The 15,042-nt window shown below is 39.3% G+C and overlaps 1 protein-coding gene across 1 annotated transcript in view; it reads left to right on the plus strand.

Annotated features, from left to right (window-relative positions):
- STK39 (serine/threonine kinase 39) overlaps positions 1-13,285 on the plus strand; it is a 101,806-nt gene extending 88,521 nt beyond the window's left edge. The window contains exons 16-17 of the mRNA XM_055813045.1: positions 7,636-7,700; positions 11,812-13,285. Of these exons, the coding sequence (XP_055669020.1) occupies positions 7,636-7,700; positions 11,812-11,886 (140 nt within the window). The 3' untranslated portion in view covers positions 11,887-13,285. The remainder of the gene's footprint in view (positions 1-7,635; positions 7,701-11,811) is intronic.
- The last annotated feature ends 1,757 nt before the right edge of the window (positions 13,286-15,042 follow it).

The raw sequence follows: 15,042 nt of genomic DNA on the forward strand, positions 1-15,042 counted from the left end.
AAACCTTGCTTGTCTATATATAATAAATGAATTAATACCTAAGTTAAATCAGTACAGATTTTGGTACTCAACTAGGGGTATCACAGCATGCACCTTTGAGTGTTCTGTGTATAATGTGCAGTACTGCTTGCCCCCTTTCTTTACTGCTGCTATATGTTGGGCCATTCCTTGGGAGGTGAGGATGGTTTTACTTGGTACAGTTCTTCCTCATGTCAGGGTACTTCACACACACAAGAAATAGAATATGTTCCTGGGTTTACCATGTGAACCACAGAGCTCAAGTAGTTTTAATAAGTACTTTGAGCCGTATGAATTGCACTGTGAAACTGTGGTTCATAAGGATGCTGTAGGAGATGTTTTTTCAGGCTCCCAGTGTTCCTTTCAAGGGAGAACAGCTTTGGCCTTCTGTTACCCTGTATCTGTAAGCTATATTTTCTGATTCTGAGGCTGCAAATCAAGCTGTTGGATATTAAAGTATCAAATGTTGAAATGGAGGTGGTTTAAGCTGTCTTCATCTATAGCTACTAATTCAGCAATGTACTTTGAGAATTCAGACAAATTTGTGAGCCTTGATCTCCCTTTGATAAATGCCTAATGAGTGCCTCTTCGTAAATAATAAATTTCTACATTTTTTAATGTTTCTGCTTTATCAGTGTCCAGGAGCTTCCTCAGAAGAGAAGCCAGGCTTGCTGTTGATATTTCTTTTTTCTTTTATATTCTTTCTTATAGGAATCATGTCTAGCTCCTTGCAGTCCTGTAGCAATAAACACTCATTAGTTAGCTGTCACAGATCTCAAAATCCTTTAATATTTCCCTTGCTACTGTTCTCAAGCAACATAAACAAAAGAAATTTTATTACTAGCATCCTGAATGGGTGAATTAATGGAATTGTTCTGCACTTAAAAGACCTTTTTGACTTCTCTTTGAAAAGCCTTCTAATCTCTCATGCAGAGAGTTTGTGAGCTATTAGATAATAAGAAAGTCGGACGTCTGGAGGAACTGTTACCAAAAGCTGTAAAGGTTGATTGCTTTGGTTGTTTGCACAATACACTATAATCCACTGCTAGCTAGGTTTTAAAACTTAGTTTTGGTTTTGGTATGAACTTGCAAATGCATGAAACCCACTGTGTAGTATGAAATATAAATTAATGTATATATTGCATGAAATCTCTTGTAATATGTGAAAATGCCTCAAGAGTGTGCATAATAAATTTGGCCCTTTGGAGGAAAGAAAGCCCTACCAGCAGCTGATTTTTCAGGAGTGGTAATTCCATTGAAAAGTATTCCCTGTCACTCAGGCATCCTGCTTCCTAAGACCTGTATTGCAGAATACAGCATTAATCCTCAGATCAGCAGACTCCCAAGGCAGTTAATTATGTAGAACTCCGTGTATGAGATGAAAATGGCAAAATAACTACCTACAGTTGGGGAGGAGGTAATATTTGAAACAACCAGCAGGAAAGCCAATAAATCTGTGGAGCTTTGAGTCTGGCCTCCCCAATGGCAATACTGTTGAGGAAGTAGGGAGCAGCTGAAGGTGTCTTATAGGCTGAGTTTTGGACTATATACAAATAACTTCACTTTTCACTTAATAAAAATATTTTTCATTTTCTCAGAGGTTTATATTTTTTCATGGTTTTTTTGTGACAGTAATTTTGTACCAGAATGATGTTTTCCCTTTCCTCATGTCTGAATTTCATGATTACAATATGCAATAGCTTTGCAAACTGTTGAACTACTGTGCATACTATCAGAGGTTCCCCATCCATTCTCTTCAAAATGGAAAAGCATGTGAATCACTGTTCTTTTGAGAGCACCCCAGAAATATCATCTCAAGCTTTAGATTGTGCTTGTGTCTGTGTTTATGCCAGATGGCTCGGGCTCAGTTGGCTGGGTTGGCATTGTACTGGAAATGGTTCTACTGTACTTCATATAGCTTTATTTACTGTCTCATTAATTTTAACGTTTACAGAAGTTTTCCCTATTCAGAAGCCATTAGGGTTAGGTTTCATGCTGTGTTAAGAATTTTAAATAGCCAGGCAGAGTTCTGTCACTTACAGGAGCAAAGCAGCTTTTTGAGACCTCCTGAAGTATGGTAATTCACTTAGTTTGTGATCTTGAAGATGGCCTTCTTTGTTCTGTTACCTCAGCTTGTTATAATTGATGTGGTTGGCCAAAATTGTCATGTATCAAAAGAGTGATTTGTACTATATTCTATATAAATATGCATGCTAGAGGACTGTAGTTACGTGGTGGGGTTTGTTTTTCTTTTTTTTTTTTTTTTTTTTTTTTTTACATCTGCAATTAGCAGCTTGTGTTGTGTATATTTATATGCTGGGTTTGACCTTTTATCCTATTGTGTGCTCTGCAAGTGCAGACATTTATTTTGACAGAGCGGCACAACCATTTGTCACTGAGCACAACCTGCAAAAGAACCTGGAATGATTTGTGGTACGTAGGTTGATTGTATGTCCTTCAGAAGCCTTCTGAAGAAAGTGGAACAACACCTCATTTATTATTGTAAACAACAAAAAGCCTATTGTGCTAACCGCTGCTAACATTTGAAGAGGGCTTTTCCTCCAAGGCACGATTTGAAGTATATTCTATTTACTTGAGGTTACTGCCAGCAAAGGTTTTTCCATCGCTACTTAATTTTTTCCTGCAGTTATCTTGTTCATGTTTCTTCTTCTGACTTTTATAGGAGTATGGCCATAACATCTTGAGAAAACGCTCTGCAGAATAAACTTGAGTCTAGTATATCCAGGCCTTGTCGAAATGGTGAATTCCCAGCCGAATTTGAAATTGTCTCTTGGTGCTGCTTGCAGGCAAACTATAATCTGTGATGAGTTTCAGAAATACAACATCCAAGGCATGACTCAGAGTACTTCAAAGAAAAATGGCTTTGTCACTAGGAACAGTAGTATACTTAACTTAGAGATAAGGTGTAAAGTAGAATCCAGAGACAAATCTTTAACAATGCTCTCCACTTTTCCAAGTAATTTAAGTATCAGCAGAGAGAACGATTCCTATGTCTCTATAAACTCCTAATGTAAAACTCTTTTTCATTTATGGTAGAGCATTAGTGTATTAAATTGACTTGTTCACTGACTTGTAATAGAAGAATTGTCAGGAGTGTGAGGGAGGGAGAGGTGGTGAAAGTGGGATGGTTATTTTCCTCCCTAGTGTTTGCACATGTGATTGGGTTCATCTAGAGAGCTGGGCAGAGAGGAACCTAACGATGTTCAGCAAAGGCACGTGTGGGGTCCTGCACCCAGGGAGGAACAACCCCACGCACCAGTCCACGCTGGGGGCTGACCTGCTGGGAGGCAGCTCTGCGGAGACAAACCTGGGACTGCTGGGGACAGCAAGTTGCCCATGAGCCAGCAGTGTGCCCTGTGGCCAAGGAGGCCAGTGGGATCCTGGGGTGCATTAGGAGGAGCGTGGCCAGCAGGTGGAGGAGGTGACCCTGTCACTCTAGTTTGGCCTGGTGAGGCTGCATTTGGAGCGCTGTGCCCAGTTCTGGGCTCCCCAGTTCAAGAGAGACAGGGAACTACTGGAGAGGGTCCAGCTGAGGGTGATGAGTGAAGATGATGAGGGGACTGGAGCATCTCCCTGATGAGGAAAGGCTGAGGGAGCTGGGCCTTTTTAGCCTGGAGAAGACTGAGAGGGGATCTTACCAATGTCTATAAATATCTTAAGGATGGGACCAGGCTCTTTTCTGTGCTACCCAGTGACAGGACAAGGGGCAATGGGCACAAACTGCAACACAGAAGTTCCACCCAAATATGAGGAAGCACTTTTTTTACTCTGAGTGTGACAGAGCACTGGCACAGGCTGCCCAGAGAGGCTGTCGAGCCTCCTGCTCTGGAGGTATTGCAAACCCGCCTGGACATGACTCTGTGCAACCTGCTGTAGGTGAACCTGCTTGAGCAGGCGGTTGGACTAGACAATCTCCAGAGGTCCTTTCCAACCCTGGCCATTCTGTGATCTGCATTTAGAAACTTTAGGCTCTTTTTTTAAAAACTAAGCCAAATTAAAACCTTGTGTGTGAACAAAGGAGGGTTAGTGAATCTCAGCCTAAGTAATCTTCCTTGATGAAAAAAGCCTCAACTTAGTGGCTGGGAGAGATGTTTGTTAGTAAAGCCTAATAGCAGTTCCACTTAAAAGTGGAATTTGGCCCCAAAAGATTTTCGTTACCAGTTGAGCCTAGATCTTCAAGATACAGAGAGACATGCCCAGTGCTATGTATTTATCAAGATCCTAGAACCTTTGGCTTCCACTAAGGTGAAAAGCATGACTGTCTCATGAATGAACCATATTTTAAGTAGATGCCTGAAATGCAGACATAGGTATTCAAAATTGGGCAGTTGCCTCCAATTGTTGGCCTTGCAGTCTAAATGGGGACAAGACCTAGCAAAACAAAAGGAAGGAGTTAGAAAACTGAAAAAGATACCAACAGGACTGTATTGTTTTTCTAGGTAATTACACACACCTTGATTTGATTCTTAGTTGATGTTAATTAACATATGCTTTCAGATGTTGCAGAAGAAGCAGGCCTTTGGGGGATTTGCATTCACGGTGGCTTCATCGAATGGGCTTAATGACATGATTTTGGCAAAACCATTTTTATTGCTATTCTGTATAGACCAGAAAATACAAAACACAGAGTGCGAAAAGTCACAGATGAAATATTAGTTTTACTTGGAAAATGCTGAACAAGTATAATTGAAATTGAAAAGATCTCTCTCTAGAAAACTGCAGGTGAGACTATTTTTTAATGTAAACTTGTAGTATGGACTCTTTGCAGGTCTGCTTTCTCATTTTCAAGCATAGCCTGAAAACATCTGGCATTACTCCCTTAAATTCTCTTAATCTTCTGTTTGATTAAACATGTCCCACTCTAGTTATGGCCCATCAGAGAAGCAAAAATAAAGCATATTTCAAACGCTTGCTTCAGATGTTTCTCTAGCATTTTATCTGTAAAAGTTTTTGGCTTGTGTTCATATTAAAAGTAGAGACAAGTGAACAAATTGTGTCCCTGTAGCCTTTTAATGAGCAATGTTCTTTGAAAAGCAGTTTTCTTGAAGAATGATATCCATCTAAAATATTACTCCTTTCTGTTATGGTGCTTAATTAACAACAAAGAAAGTAATTAGAATTAACTATTTACATATATTGCTAGTTTATCTTTTGCTATTTTTGCTTTGAAATTTGTAATTTCCTTCCTGGTAAAGAGTCAGCAGGAAGGTTAGATTTTGATATTACTTGTGAATTCCTCAGTGCTGCCTTCCACTGTGTTATCTTTATTACAACACTTGCTGATAATGGGCTGCTGTTTGCAACTGCAACAATAACAGCTTTGCCAGTAACTTTGCCTAAGGGCAACTGGAAATTTTTGTATTCAGGCGAAATAGCCAAGCAGCATGCTGACTTGCCTTAGTTGTTTAAAACTGCTCAACATTAAATAAAAGGCTGCCCCTCCTGAAGATGAGAATGCATTTGAAGCTGATCTTTTTGTAACATTTTATAATAGGTGAAGTTAGAAATCTTTGGATTTAGGACCCAGGTTCTATCTGGTTTTGTAGCGCTGTCTTGGTTCCAGTGAAGACAGCTAATGCTAGCTGGAGAATTTGTTCTTTCTTTTTTATTTTTCTTTAAGACATGTTTTACGGGGATTTGGATAAGCCAGAGCTGCTCTTGAGTGCATGATACTGTTTTATAGATTTTTAAGGCATAATAAATTGAAGGTATTTTATCTTGGCTTCAGGAGCTTTGAGGCTGAACACTCTGTTTTGCATGCATATGAGGTTCTAAGTATTAATTGTAATGAAAATCATTATCCCTATTTGCATGTATTTTATCAGGTAGGAGGTATTGCAATAAAATTGACTTACTGATTGTGGAACTGAATTGTGTAATTAAAATAAAAATTGTTTGTGATGAATAAAGAAGATTATTAATAATGAAGCTTTAAAAACAGAAAGACTTTATGTTGTAGTGCCTGTAGTTGAGTTCATTTAACTGTGAAGGTTAACTTTATTTTTTGCTGAAAAGTGTTCTCTACAAAATCTACCTCGTGCTTGCTTTTAAGGCTTGTTTTTACTTTCAAACACTCTTTCATGCCCGGTCAAATTTGTTACAAGTATATAAGCAATCCTTGGTGCTATTGTAGTGGTATAAAGAAAATGAGACCCCCAAAATTGTATTTCTATTTAACAGTCTTAGATTGGCCTAATTGTTTATGACTTTAAATTCCCTTGCCAAATACTGTACTTTCCCCTGTGAGGCCAATTTCTGTTACTACGCAGTGAACCATATATGATCAGGCACAGTAGGAGTAAAAATTTTACCATTGTGATGTTAGAAGATGGAGGAAGCAGGAACCTGAGTTTGTAGCAGTAGGACATTCAACATGCAAATGTTGGCTCTATATCTTCCACCATATGAAGTCTGTGGAAGGTATTATTTATGGAAAACATATGTTTTCTTGTTTCTTTGCTTTATGTACTTACCTGCTCAGTGGACTAAGAAATGTCTGCTACTCAGTATCTGTTTATTTCCTTTTTAAAATCTTGCCTAAACAGCTCTGCCAAATGTGGTGTCTTTATCTCATGCTGATGTCCTGTTGATGACATCTTGTGCTCATAAATCAGTCTGGCACTAAGGCTCTCAGCCATTCGGTCCGAGTTAGCTCAGATCTATGACTCTGCAGAGCTGGGGAGCAAGTTTAGTAAAAGTACCAAGCTGAAAGCAGCCAGATTTTTTGTCAAGATTAATGGTAGCAATATTGTAAAAAAATAGACTAATTAAAAGTGTGACTTAGATGTTTTGATAGAAAATGGGCTTATTATTTTTCTACCTCCTCCTCTGTTTAAGGAATAAGTTATTGCTTCCTGCTACTTCTGTCATGGCATACAGCTTCCTTCCCTGGACACTTGGGCTCTGTAGATCAAATTAAACTGTTTACTGCTGTTGCGTGACAAATCTCGGTCATACTTATTCAAAGTAGTTTGAAGAACAGCTCCTTGTGTATCACTCTTTTTATTTTTGCTTGCTTTTCTTTTGGTAGTGAGTGGTTACAGATCACCAAGTGTCTGTGTGGGTACTCATGCCAGCCCTCAAAAGGGACAGAAGCACACGTATAAAGCCAGGAGAAACAGAAGTTAAGAGGGGACAGCCTTCTAGAAACTTATGCTGATGGTGGCCCTGGCTATAGTAGAAACATGGTATAAATCATGACAGCCATCAGCTTATCCTTGGCTGCACGATTCTCCCATTTTCCTTGCACTTGCAGTTGTGTGATTTTTAATTTTTTATGGAATATACTAAACTAAAAATTAGGGTGTTTTTTGGTTTTTTTTTTGGTTTTTTTTCCCCTGCAATTTGGTTTTCAGGCAGATTTTTCCCGCTAGTCTGTTCACATAGTCACAAAGTATCAGTGACCTCAAAGGAAAGAAGGCAGGATTTATGGCAGCCCAGCTGCCCTCTGACTTTCAAATGACAGCTAGAGTGTGATTGTTTCAAGTGGTAATTTACAGATATGTATGTGTGTAGAATTCAGTAGAAGATTCAACATGAGGCTTGATGTCATGTTGAATTCTATAAATTGTATTTTTTTCATATTTTATTTTACAGTTGCTGCTAACTTACAGAAGATAGTAGATGATCCAAAGGCCTTGAAAACTTTGACTTTTAAGTTGGTAAGTAAAAGCAAATAAAAGCATGAAGGAAGAAACAAATTAATTATCACAGTATTCACACAGAGTCTGGATTTTATCTCATTTGCAGCTATTTTGTTGAATAAATGTGTCGACAGTAAGATGATTGAAGTTGCCATGTGTGAGAGAAAAAAAACCCTAAACCCTATTTTGACATGACATTGGGGATGTATACAGTCATATAGCTCCCAAACTGTGCAGGGGGAAAGAGGCTCATTCACATGAGTTTTGAGGAAGTCTGAGGTTTAGGTGAGAAACTACAGGGAGAAAACCCCTGGGAAGAATTGTAGAAATAAGTAAAGCGGGGAAAGCTGTAGCTGTTAGGTTAGCTCCCCTCCAGTCCCAGTCCCTTAGCTCTGTCCTGGCTGAAGTGTCCTCTGTTGGATGTTTTATTCCAATCCCAGTTTTTGCAACACCTGCCACCATTTTTCTTGCGTGCAGGTCACCCTCTCCACTGCTTCCTTCTCCTTGGTTCTTCCCTTCAGCCTTCTTTGAATTGACCATCCACACCTGCAGGCTGATCTTGTTCCCACTGTATTTCGTTGCTCTTTATCCTTCCTCACCTCTTTCTGTCTTTTGTATATACATCAGACCCTAGTTTTGGGTCTGGGACTCTTTTCTGTGCTGTATTTTGTGCCCTGGACTATGGGTCCTAATCTTGGTCAATTTTGATGCTCTCATGATTTAATGTGAATAAATTTACATTGCAAAAATTTCAGAATTTATGTTCTGCATTTGTTTTTATTTCTTGCTAAAAGTAAGTTGAAAAATTTGCATACCTAAAGCTATTGAATGATTAGCTATGTAAATACAAAACTCTTACCAATTAGTTTTCAGCATCTCTTGCTAAGAGTGACTCAGCTGCGTATGAAAGACTAGACTGAATGTCTGCTAGATAAGCAGGCCTTCAGAATCACAGCTTTGTTTATAAAGGCAGCTGCTTCAGCTGGGCTGTAGAGAGCCATTTTTAGAGAGTAAGTGGCCTAGTTGATGAGAATTTATTAATTCGGGATTGTTCTTCCCATGTCATTTTTTTTAAATATAGATTTGAGTAGTTTTAACTGACCAAATCATTTGGACTCATTTTTCCCCTACAGTCCAGTAAAATCACCAGAACTTACACGTTTCTTTTGAGAAGGGGTTGGAGTGGGGGAATAAAGACATGTAACCCAAATTGTTTTGTGTTTTGTGGCACTTACTGTCTAAATATAGCTTAATGGCTGATGATTCTCTTTTTGCAGCTGGTCTGTGTTCTTGCTGTCTATAAACATCTGACTTCGCTTTATTGTGTAGTCAATGGCATCTCACCAAGAGCATTTAGACATGTAGGTGCTCCACAGGCTCTGTAGAAAAGTCTGGGTTCCTAGTGCTCACACCTAAAATAGAGGTTTGAGATTCCAAAATGTAATATCCCATAGTATGCGTCTAGTGTTTTATATACATTGAAAACAAATCCATTTGAAAATTTAGGTTGGGGTATTTCTGTGATTCAGTTGGATTTATTGCTGGGGTGCAGGCACCATCACACAGTATCTCAGATTCCAGTGAGGGAATGCTGTTATAATCCTACTCCTTACTATAATAGGAATTAATAGACAATCCAAAATCAGTGTCTTTTGTCCCTTCTCAAGGTAAGTTCCATTGGCTAGGTAGCAATTCCTGAAGTGAATTTTTAATGTAAGTTTCTTCCTGATATTTTTAACCTAGGTTTCCTGCAGTAGTTCCTTACTTCCTGGGAAAAGAACAAAACCACAAGAAGTATCCTAATTTATTGTTATCATTGGATTAATTTAACATATATTCTGTATCTGCCTGTTTCTACAGTGTGTAGTGGAGTTGCTAAATGAATTGTTGCCTAGAACTGTCATTTGTTTATATGCCCTACTGCTTCTTTGTTATCTCTTAGCAAGGTCTCCATGAATTTGAGAGCACTTGTATACAACTTGATTAATACACATTTTGTGGGTAAATATTTCATGGGCATTCAAAATCTAAATGTAGCTAATCCTATATCCATTCAACGAATTCAATTGGAGAGTGCTCCTGCATAAGTTTCTACAATTTGTGGACAAAGAATCTGGTTAGTTTCTCACTGCTTGCAGATTGCTTTAGCTGGTATTTTGCTGGTATGTAATATTTCTATTCAAACAGCAAGCATTTTCATCTTTGGGGAAAAAAGAACAACTTAAGTCTTAACCATTTTTGTCTTTAATGGTTGCTAGAATGGTAAAGTTATTGAAGTGAGGTGCCTGGATGAATCTGTCTTTCAGGTTGGATCTCCCTTTTGCATATTTTTTTTAACAGTGCACGTTTGATCTTAACAATGATGGCATTCTACAGAACATCTATAGTATTGAATCTCCCTTAGTTGTCTTGGCTAACACAGAATGATGACTTGCCTGCAGGATCCAGCTGTCCGCACTTTGGGAAGGAGGCTGCTTTAATACACGAGTAATCTTGGCAACACTCAAGGAAACACAAAATTATTGTGCAGCGTAATTTGCATTTTATGTAAGGATTTTTCATGTGAAAAAGGGAAGAAAAAAACATTAATGAAAGAATGTATTCAGTCAATAGACAGTGAATTGCAAATACTAAGAGCTTTTATGTTGCCATTTGTGTATAGTAGTTGCACTTATGCTAGAGCACAAAATATAAGCTAGTAGTTTCCAGGTGCATTAAATATTAGACAACACTTATCGATAAGGAAGGCATTTAAAAATCTGTACGTACCTCGATACGTTATTTAACATGGCTTTGAGGAGACTGAGAGCTAGCTAGTGTAGAATGATGTTAATAGCATTAGCTCCTTTCATCATGGTATTTTAAGTGCAAAATGCAAACTCCTATTTATTTAGTAAATTCCCAATCCAAAAAACGTGGTGGTATCTTAATAGTAACCAAAAGTGATGATCTCAGAACTTGAACTTGCTGCTTCAGTGGAATAAGACCTGTGAAATACTCTCTGAAGAGAGAACTTCTGTTCCCTGTGCCTGATCAAAGCGAATTGGAAGGAGTAGCCTGATGTAATGCTTCCACAAGTATAGAGTGAGCTTATTTTTGGTCATGAAAACTCAATGGACGGTGTCACTCTGTACCTTGTGTGCATAGTCTGAGGGCTCTTTACTTTGTATTGTGTATGCACAAACCAGTTCTAATAAAGGATTCAACTGCTACTAATGTTTAAAAGGATCAAGAGCCTCTTTGTAGGGTGAACCAATTGTTCTGACTTTTTTGGGGGGATATGCCAAGAGTATGAAGGTATCTGTCATAAGTAATTTACCATTACAAACTATTCATCCAATTGTATTATTATTTTGACTTACCTAACACAGGTGAAGAAAGCATAAACCCCCCTGTATTTAAAATGTATTCTCTTCTGTCCTACAGAAAAAAAAATAAATTACACATTTAGATTTTTAAATACATTTTTTTAATGCAGACCTGAAGTAACAGTTCGGTCCTGAGCAAGATGGTTTTATATTCTTACTGTTATATGTGAAAAATGAACTAATTAGTTGTGCCAGTTTCTGTTGTGACAGGCTTTAATGAAGGATCTCAACTATACAATTTCAAGTACTAGTCAGAAAGTACTGTCAGAAAGGAGCTGTCCTTTTTCAAATATTAGTGTTTACTCTTTGTAGGCTGCTTCAATCTTCTTTTGTTTAAAAATTCAGTGGGTTGGTATTCCAAACAGACTTGATAGCTGAACTCATGAGACATATGGTGTCTACAGCACAATGTTAAAAGGTAGATTCTATACATGTAGTTGATTTCCTCCTCAGGAGTGAGAACAGCATGCTTACAAGAAAAAGCACATTTGGCTCCAGTCTGGAAAGTTTGGGTTAAAGAATTTGGGTCTTGAAGTGTTCATTTCCCAGTGTTTTTTCATAATTTTTAATATCAATTAAAACAGTGTGCTAAAACTAAGGATGCAGTTGGCTGACAGTAACAGAGGATACACCAAGCAGTCTGAAAGCTTTCCTTCAAGTAATCTGTTTGCTGACTAGGCAATATGGGGAAAATTTATAGCATGGCTGTCAAATCCTCCTTTGTAGTGTGATACACTGAACATTTCTGTTTGTACTTGCAGGCCTCTGGCTGTGATGGCACTGAGATTCCCGATGAAGTGAAACTGATTGGGTTTGCTCAGTTAAGTGTCAGCTGATGTCTGTCCCTGACCCCAAGCCGCATTGCGAGATCGCGAAGACGCCAGCTTAGATGCAAAGAAAAATTAATGCACCACACACTGAGTTCTGCTTCATTCTCTAGCAATTCACAAAGTCAGAACAAGCAAAGCCCACAGCTACACCGCTGCTGCTGCTAACATTCAAAATGCTACTAAATGTCTCTTAGCAGTTGATTTGGATTCCCCCTAAGTGAAAAGCCTGTGGAAATGCACTCAGGTGACTGTATTTATTGGTTACAAAAGGAATTTTCTATCAAGCTTACTTCTTTCATAAACTTTGAGTGATACTATTTTACCTGTACTTGTGGTTGATAATATCTGCCTCTGTTCTGTTCTATTTAGAAATTAACATAAATATAAAAGTTAAGAATTATTAGCCAAACTTGAATTCTAGCTTTAAAACTGACTGTGAATTTTATTTTTCATATATTTATGCATTACACATCCTAGTAATAAGAAAATGATTTGACTTGATTATGTGCTATTTGCAGTTAATCTCCCATTATTTAAATAAGTTTCAGGTATATCTTTGAAGTATTTGGTAACTTCTAGGGGTTTTGGGAAATTCTTTAATTAGGCATTAGCAAGCTTTTGTTGGTTGTGTGTCTAAAAACCAGTCCACAAACTGATTGTCAAGGGCGTGGGAGGTGCCTTGCAGACATTAATGTTTTAAGAATGTGCCTGAGGCTGCTTAAGTAATCTCCATTTTCTAGAAGTACCATACCTATGGTACTGTATATATAAATATATGTAGTTATCTGAGCAAGGAGCGGATATACAGTAGAAAAGTTGTTAGAGTATTTTGACTATGCTTTACTGGGGACTCTGAGCTAGAACTACTTTGAACTGTTGTTATTACGGTAGACAGCTTACTGTGTCCATCTCCGATCCAACTTATCCTTAATAGCAGAAACTGGTTTCATACAGGTGATAAGAAGTTGAAGAATGGAACTGAAGCTTTACTTGAAGTTCTGCAAAATACCAAAGTGGAGTGAAAGTAATAGGGCTTTGTGCAATGATAAAGTAAAAATCTGTTACGAAGAAAACACTTCTGACCCAAGTAGTCGTATGCTTAACCTGTGACATAGATGTTATGGAGCTAGCGAACCTTAGAGAGACTTTCAAGTTTGGAGATGTGTTTCTTGGAGGTTATAATTTAAACTACTTCCTAGCTAATTCTAGATAAGCGGCAGCTCTTTAATGTACTGAAAAAGACAAATATATATTATTAAGAGAAGTTATTTATAATGCCTTGTCATAATTGTTGAGGTGTTCTTGAGCCATTTGCGTACGACTCAATGTAATCCCATCCTACTGTTTACATGATGATTACTCCGAGATGACTGCAAAGTTTAAAAAAATAAAAGTGTATTGCACACACAGATCTGTATTTTCAATTTCCGTGCTCTACGTGCGTTTAGACAGCTGTGCAGCAGGGTGATGTTACAAATGCTTGCTGCCCTTACTTAGTTTACGAGCATCACCTGGGGGAGGAGAAGGGGAGATAACACCGTCTGCTTGCCCATGGGAAAGGGTTGCTCTTGACTACCTGCTTTCCAGTGCATTGCAAGAAACCACTTTTAAGACTCCCGAGGTGTTTGTGCTTCAAGAAATCATTCGGTTGTTTGGGGCAGGACCTGTGCGCCTGTGGGACGCTGTTTTGTGTGGGGCAGAGGGTGAGTGGAGCCGGGGGCAGGGTGGGGGCTGACACTTGCTGCCCCCAGGCCAGGTGTGCGGCTCACAGCCCCAGCTGAGGCTCATTGGGGCGGTTGCCCTCCTGGGGTGATGGGTGCCCTTGGCCCGTCAGTGCAGGAAGCCCCGCCCTGGGGGAGGGTTTGGGAGGGTTTTTGGGCAGGGGCTGTGGATGGGCCCTGTGCTCTGGCGGGAGGCGGTGAGCCGCAGTGGTGAGTGTGCCTTTCCTGAGCTTCAGGGGGGCTGTGTGGGCACGGTGTTGCTGGTTATCTGCTTGGTATGTCTTCTGCGTCAACTGTATCATACCTCAGCACCCTGTAATTGGCTGTTTATCCTTTGCCTTGCCGTGGGATGCGCTTTGTCCCAGTTGGTTTGTGCATGCCTTGCGGGCGCAGCCAGGGGAGGAATGGGGCTGGGGGCTGGCAGTGGCCACCCCACGTGTAGCTTGGCGGTGCTGGGTGAGAGCTGGGGGCACTGTTGTGTCTGGTCTGGGGGGGCAGGCTGCAACTGGGCAGCTAATTATTACTCCGTGTTGGAGTAGGAGTAAATTAAAAGGTACCATAAATGTGCATCTACCAGTGAAACAGTTGATGACCTGCAACACTGAGATGGGGTGGCTGTGGAGCAGGACCCACAGGGGTTCAGTTCAGAGCATTACTGTTAGATTACATATGTTAACATATGCTTCTTGAAATGTTGCACCAGTGTTGACTCATCCACCTGCATAGTAGTTAGCTGGTTAGCTTTCTTTTTCAGGCAAAGAAATGAATGTTCATGGAAGCTTGTTTTCGCAGATCTGTAAAAGAAGTGGGAATATATAATTGGATGAAGATCGTGTGCCACCTGCTATACGCCTCCCCAGAGGTTGGGGAAAAGGTGTTGGGGTATGAGTAGCAACTGACAAAAGTGCTCATCTGCCGTATTGGTTGGGGCTGCCAGGAGGTATCTAAGTAAAGAAGAATGTAATACTTTAATTGAATCAGTCAGCAGTATTGTACCAAGATAAAGCTGTAACAGTTGTTGCTCACTTGCAGTCTGATGCAGAAACATGCCAGTGCTTCATTGAGCTTCCTTGGTTCAGTGAGACCGTGAATTCACGCAGCAGCATTATTTATTGCAACTGTATTCTTTTTTTAGGTATTTTTGCTGCTGCTGCTAAGGTATTGTGAATAAATACAATGTGAGCAAAATGAGTTCAGGTCAATGACCTGAAAGAAAAGGTAGCTAAAACTTTAGCGTCTGTTAACATGAGGTTTGTAAGCAGTTTATTCTTGCAGCTGTATACAGGTAAAAAAAAGGTAAAAATATACAGTAGGTTGCAGCAGATGTGTGTGCAAATGATAGAGTAGATGCCAAATGTAATAGGAATTTGCTTCCTGAATACTATATTCACACACTCCCTTGAATACCAAGGGAAAAGAGAAAACCAGGAACTATTCATTT

Source organism: Falco peregrinus, chromosome 8, assembly GCF_023634155.1.
Source record: "Falco peregrinus isolate bFalPer1 chromosome 8, bFalPer1.pri, whole genome shotgun sequence".
Lineage (NCBI taxonomy): Eukaryota > Metazoa > Chordata > Aves > Falconiformes > Falconidae > Falco > Falco peregrinus.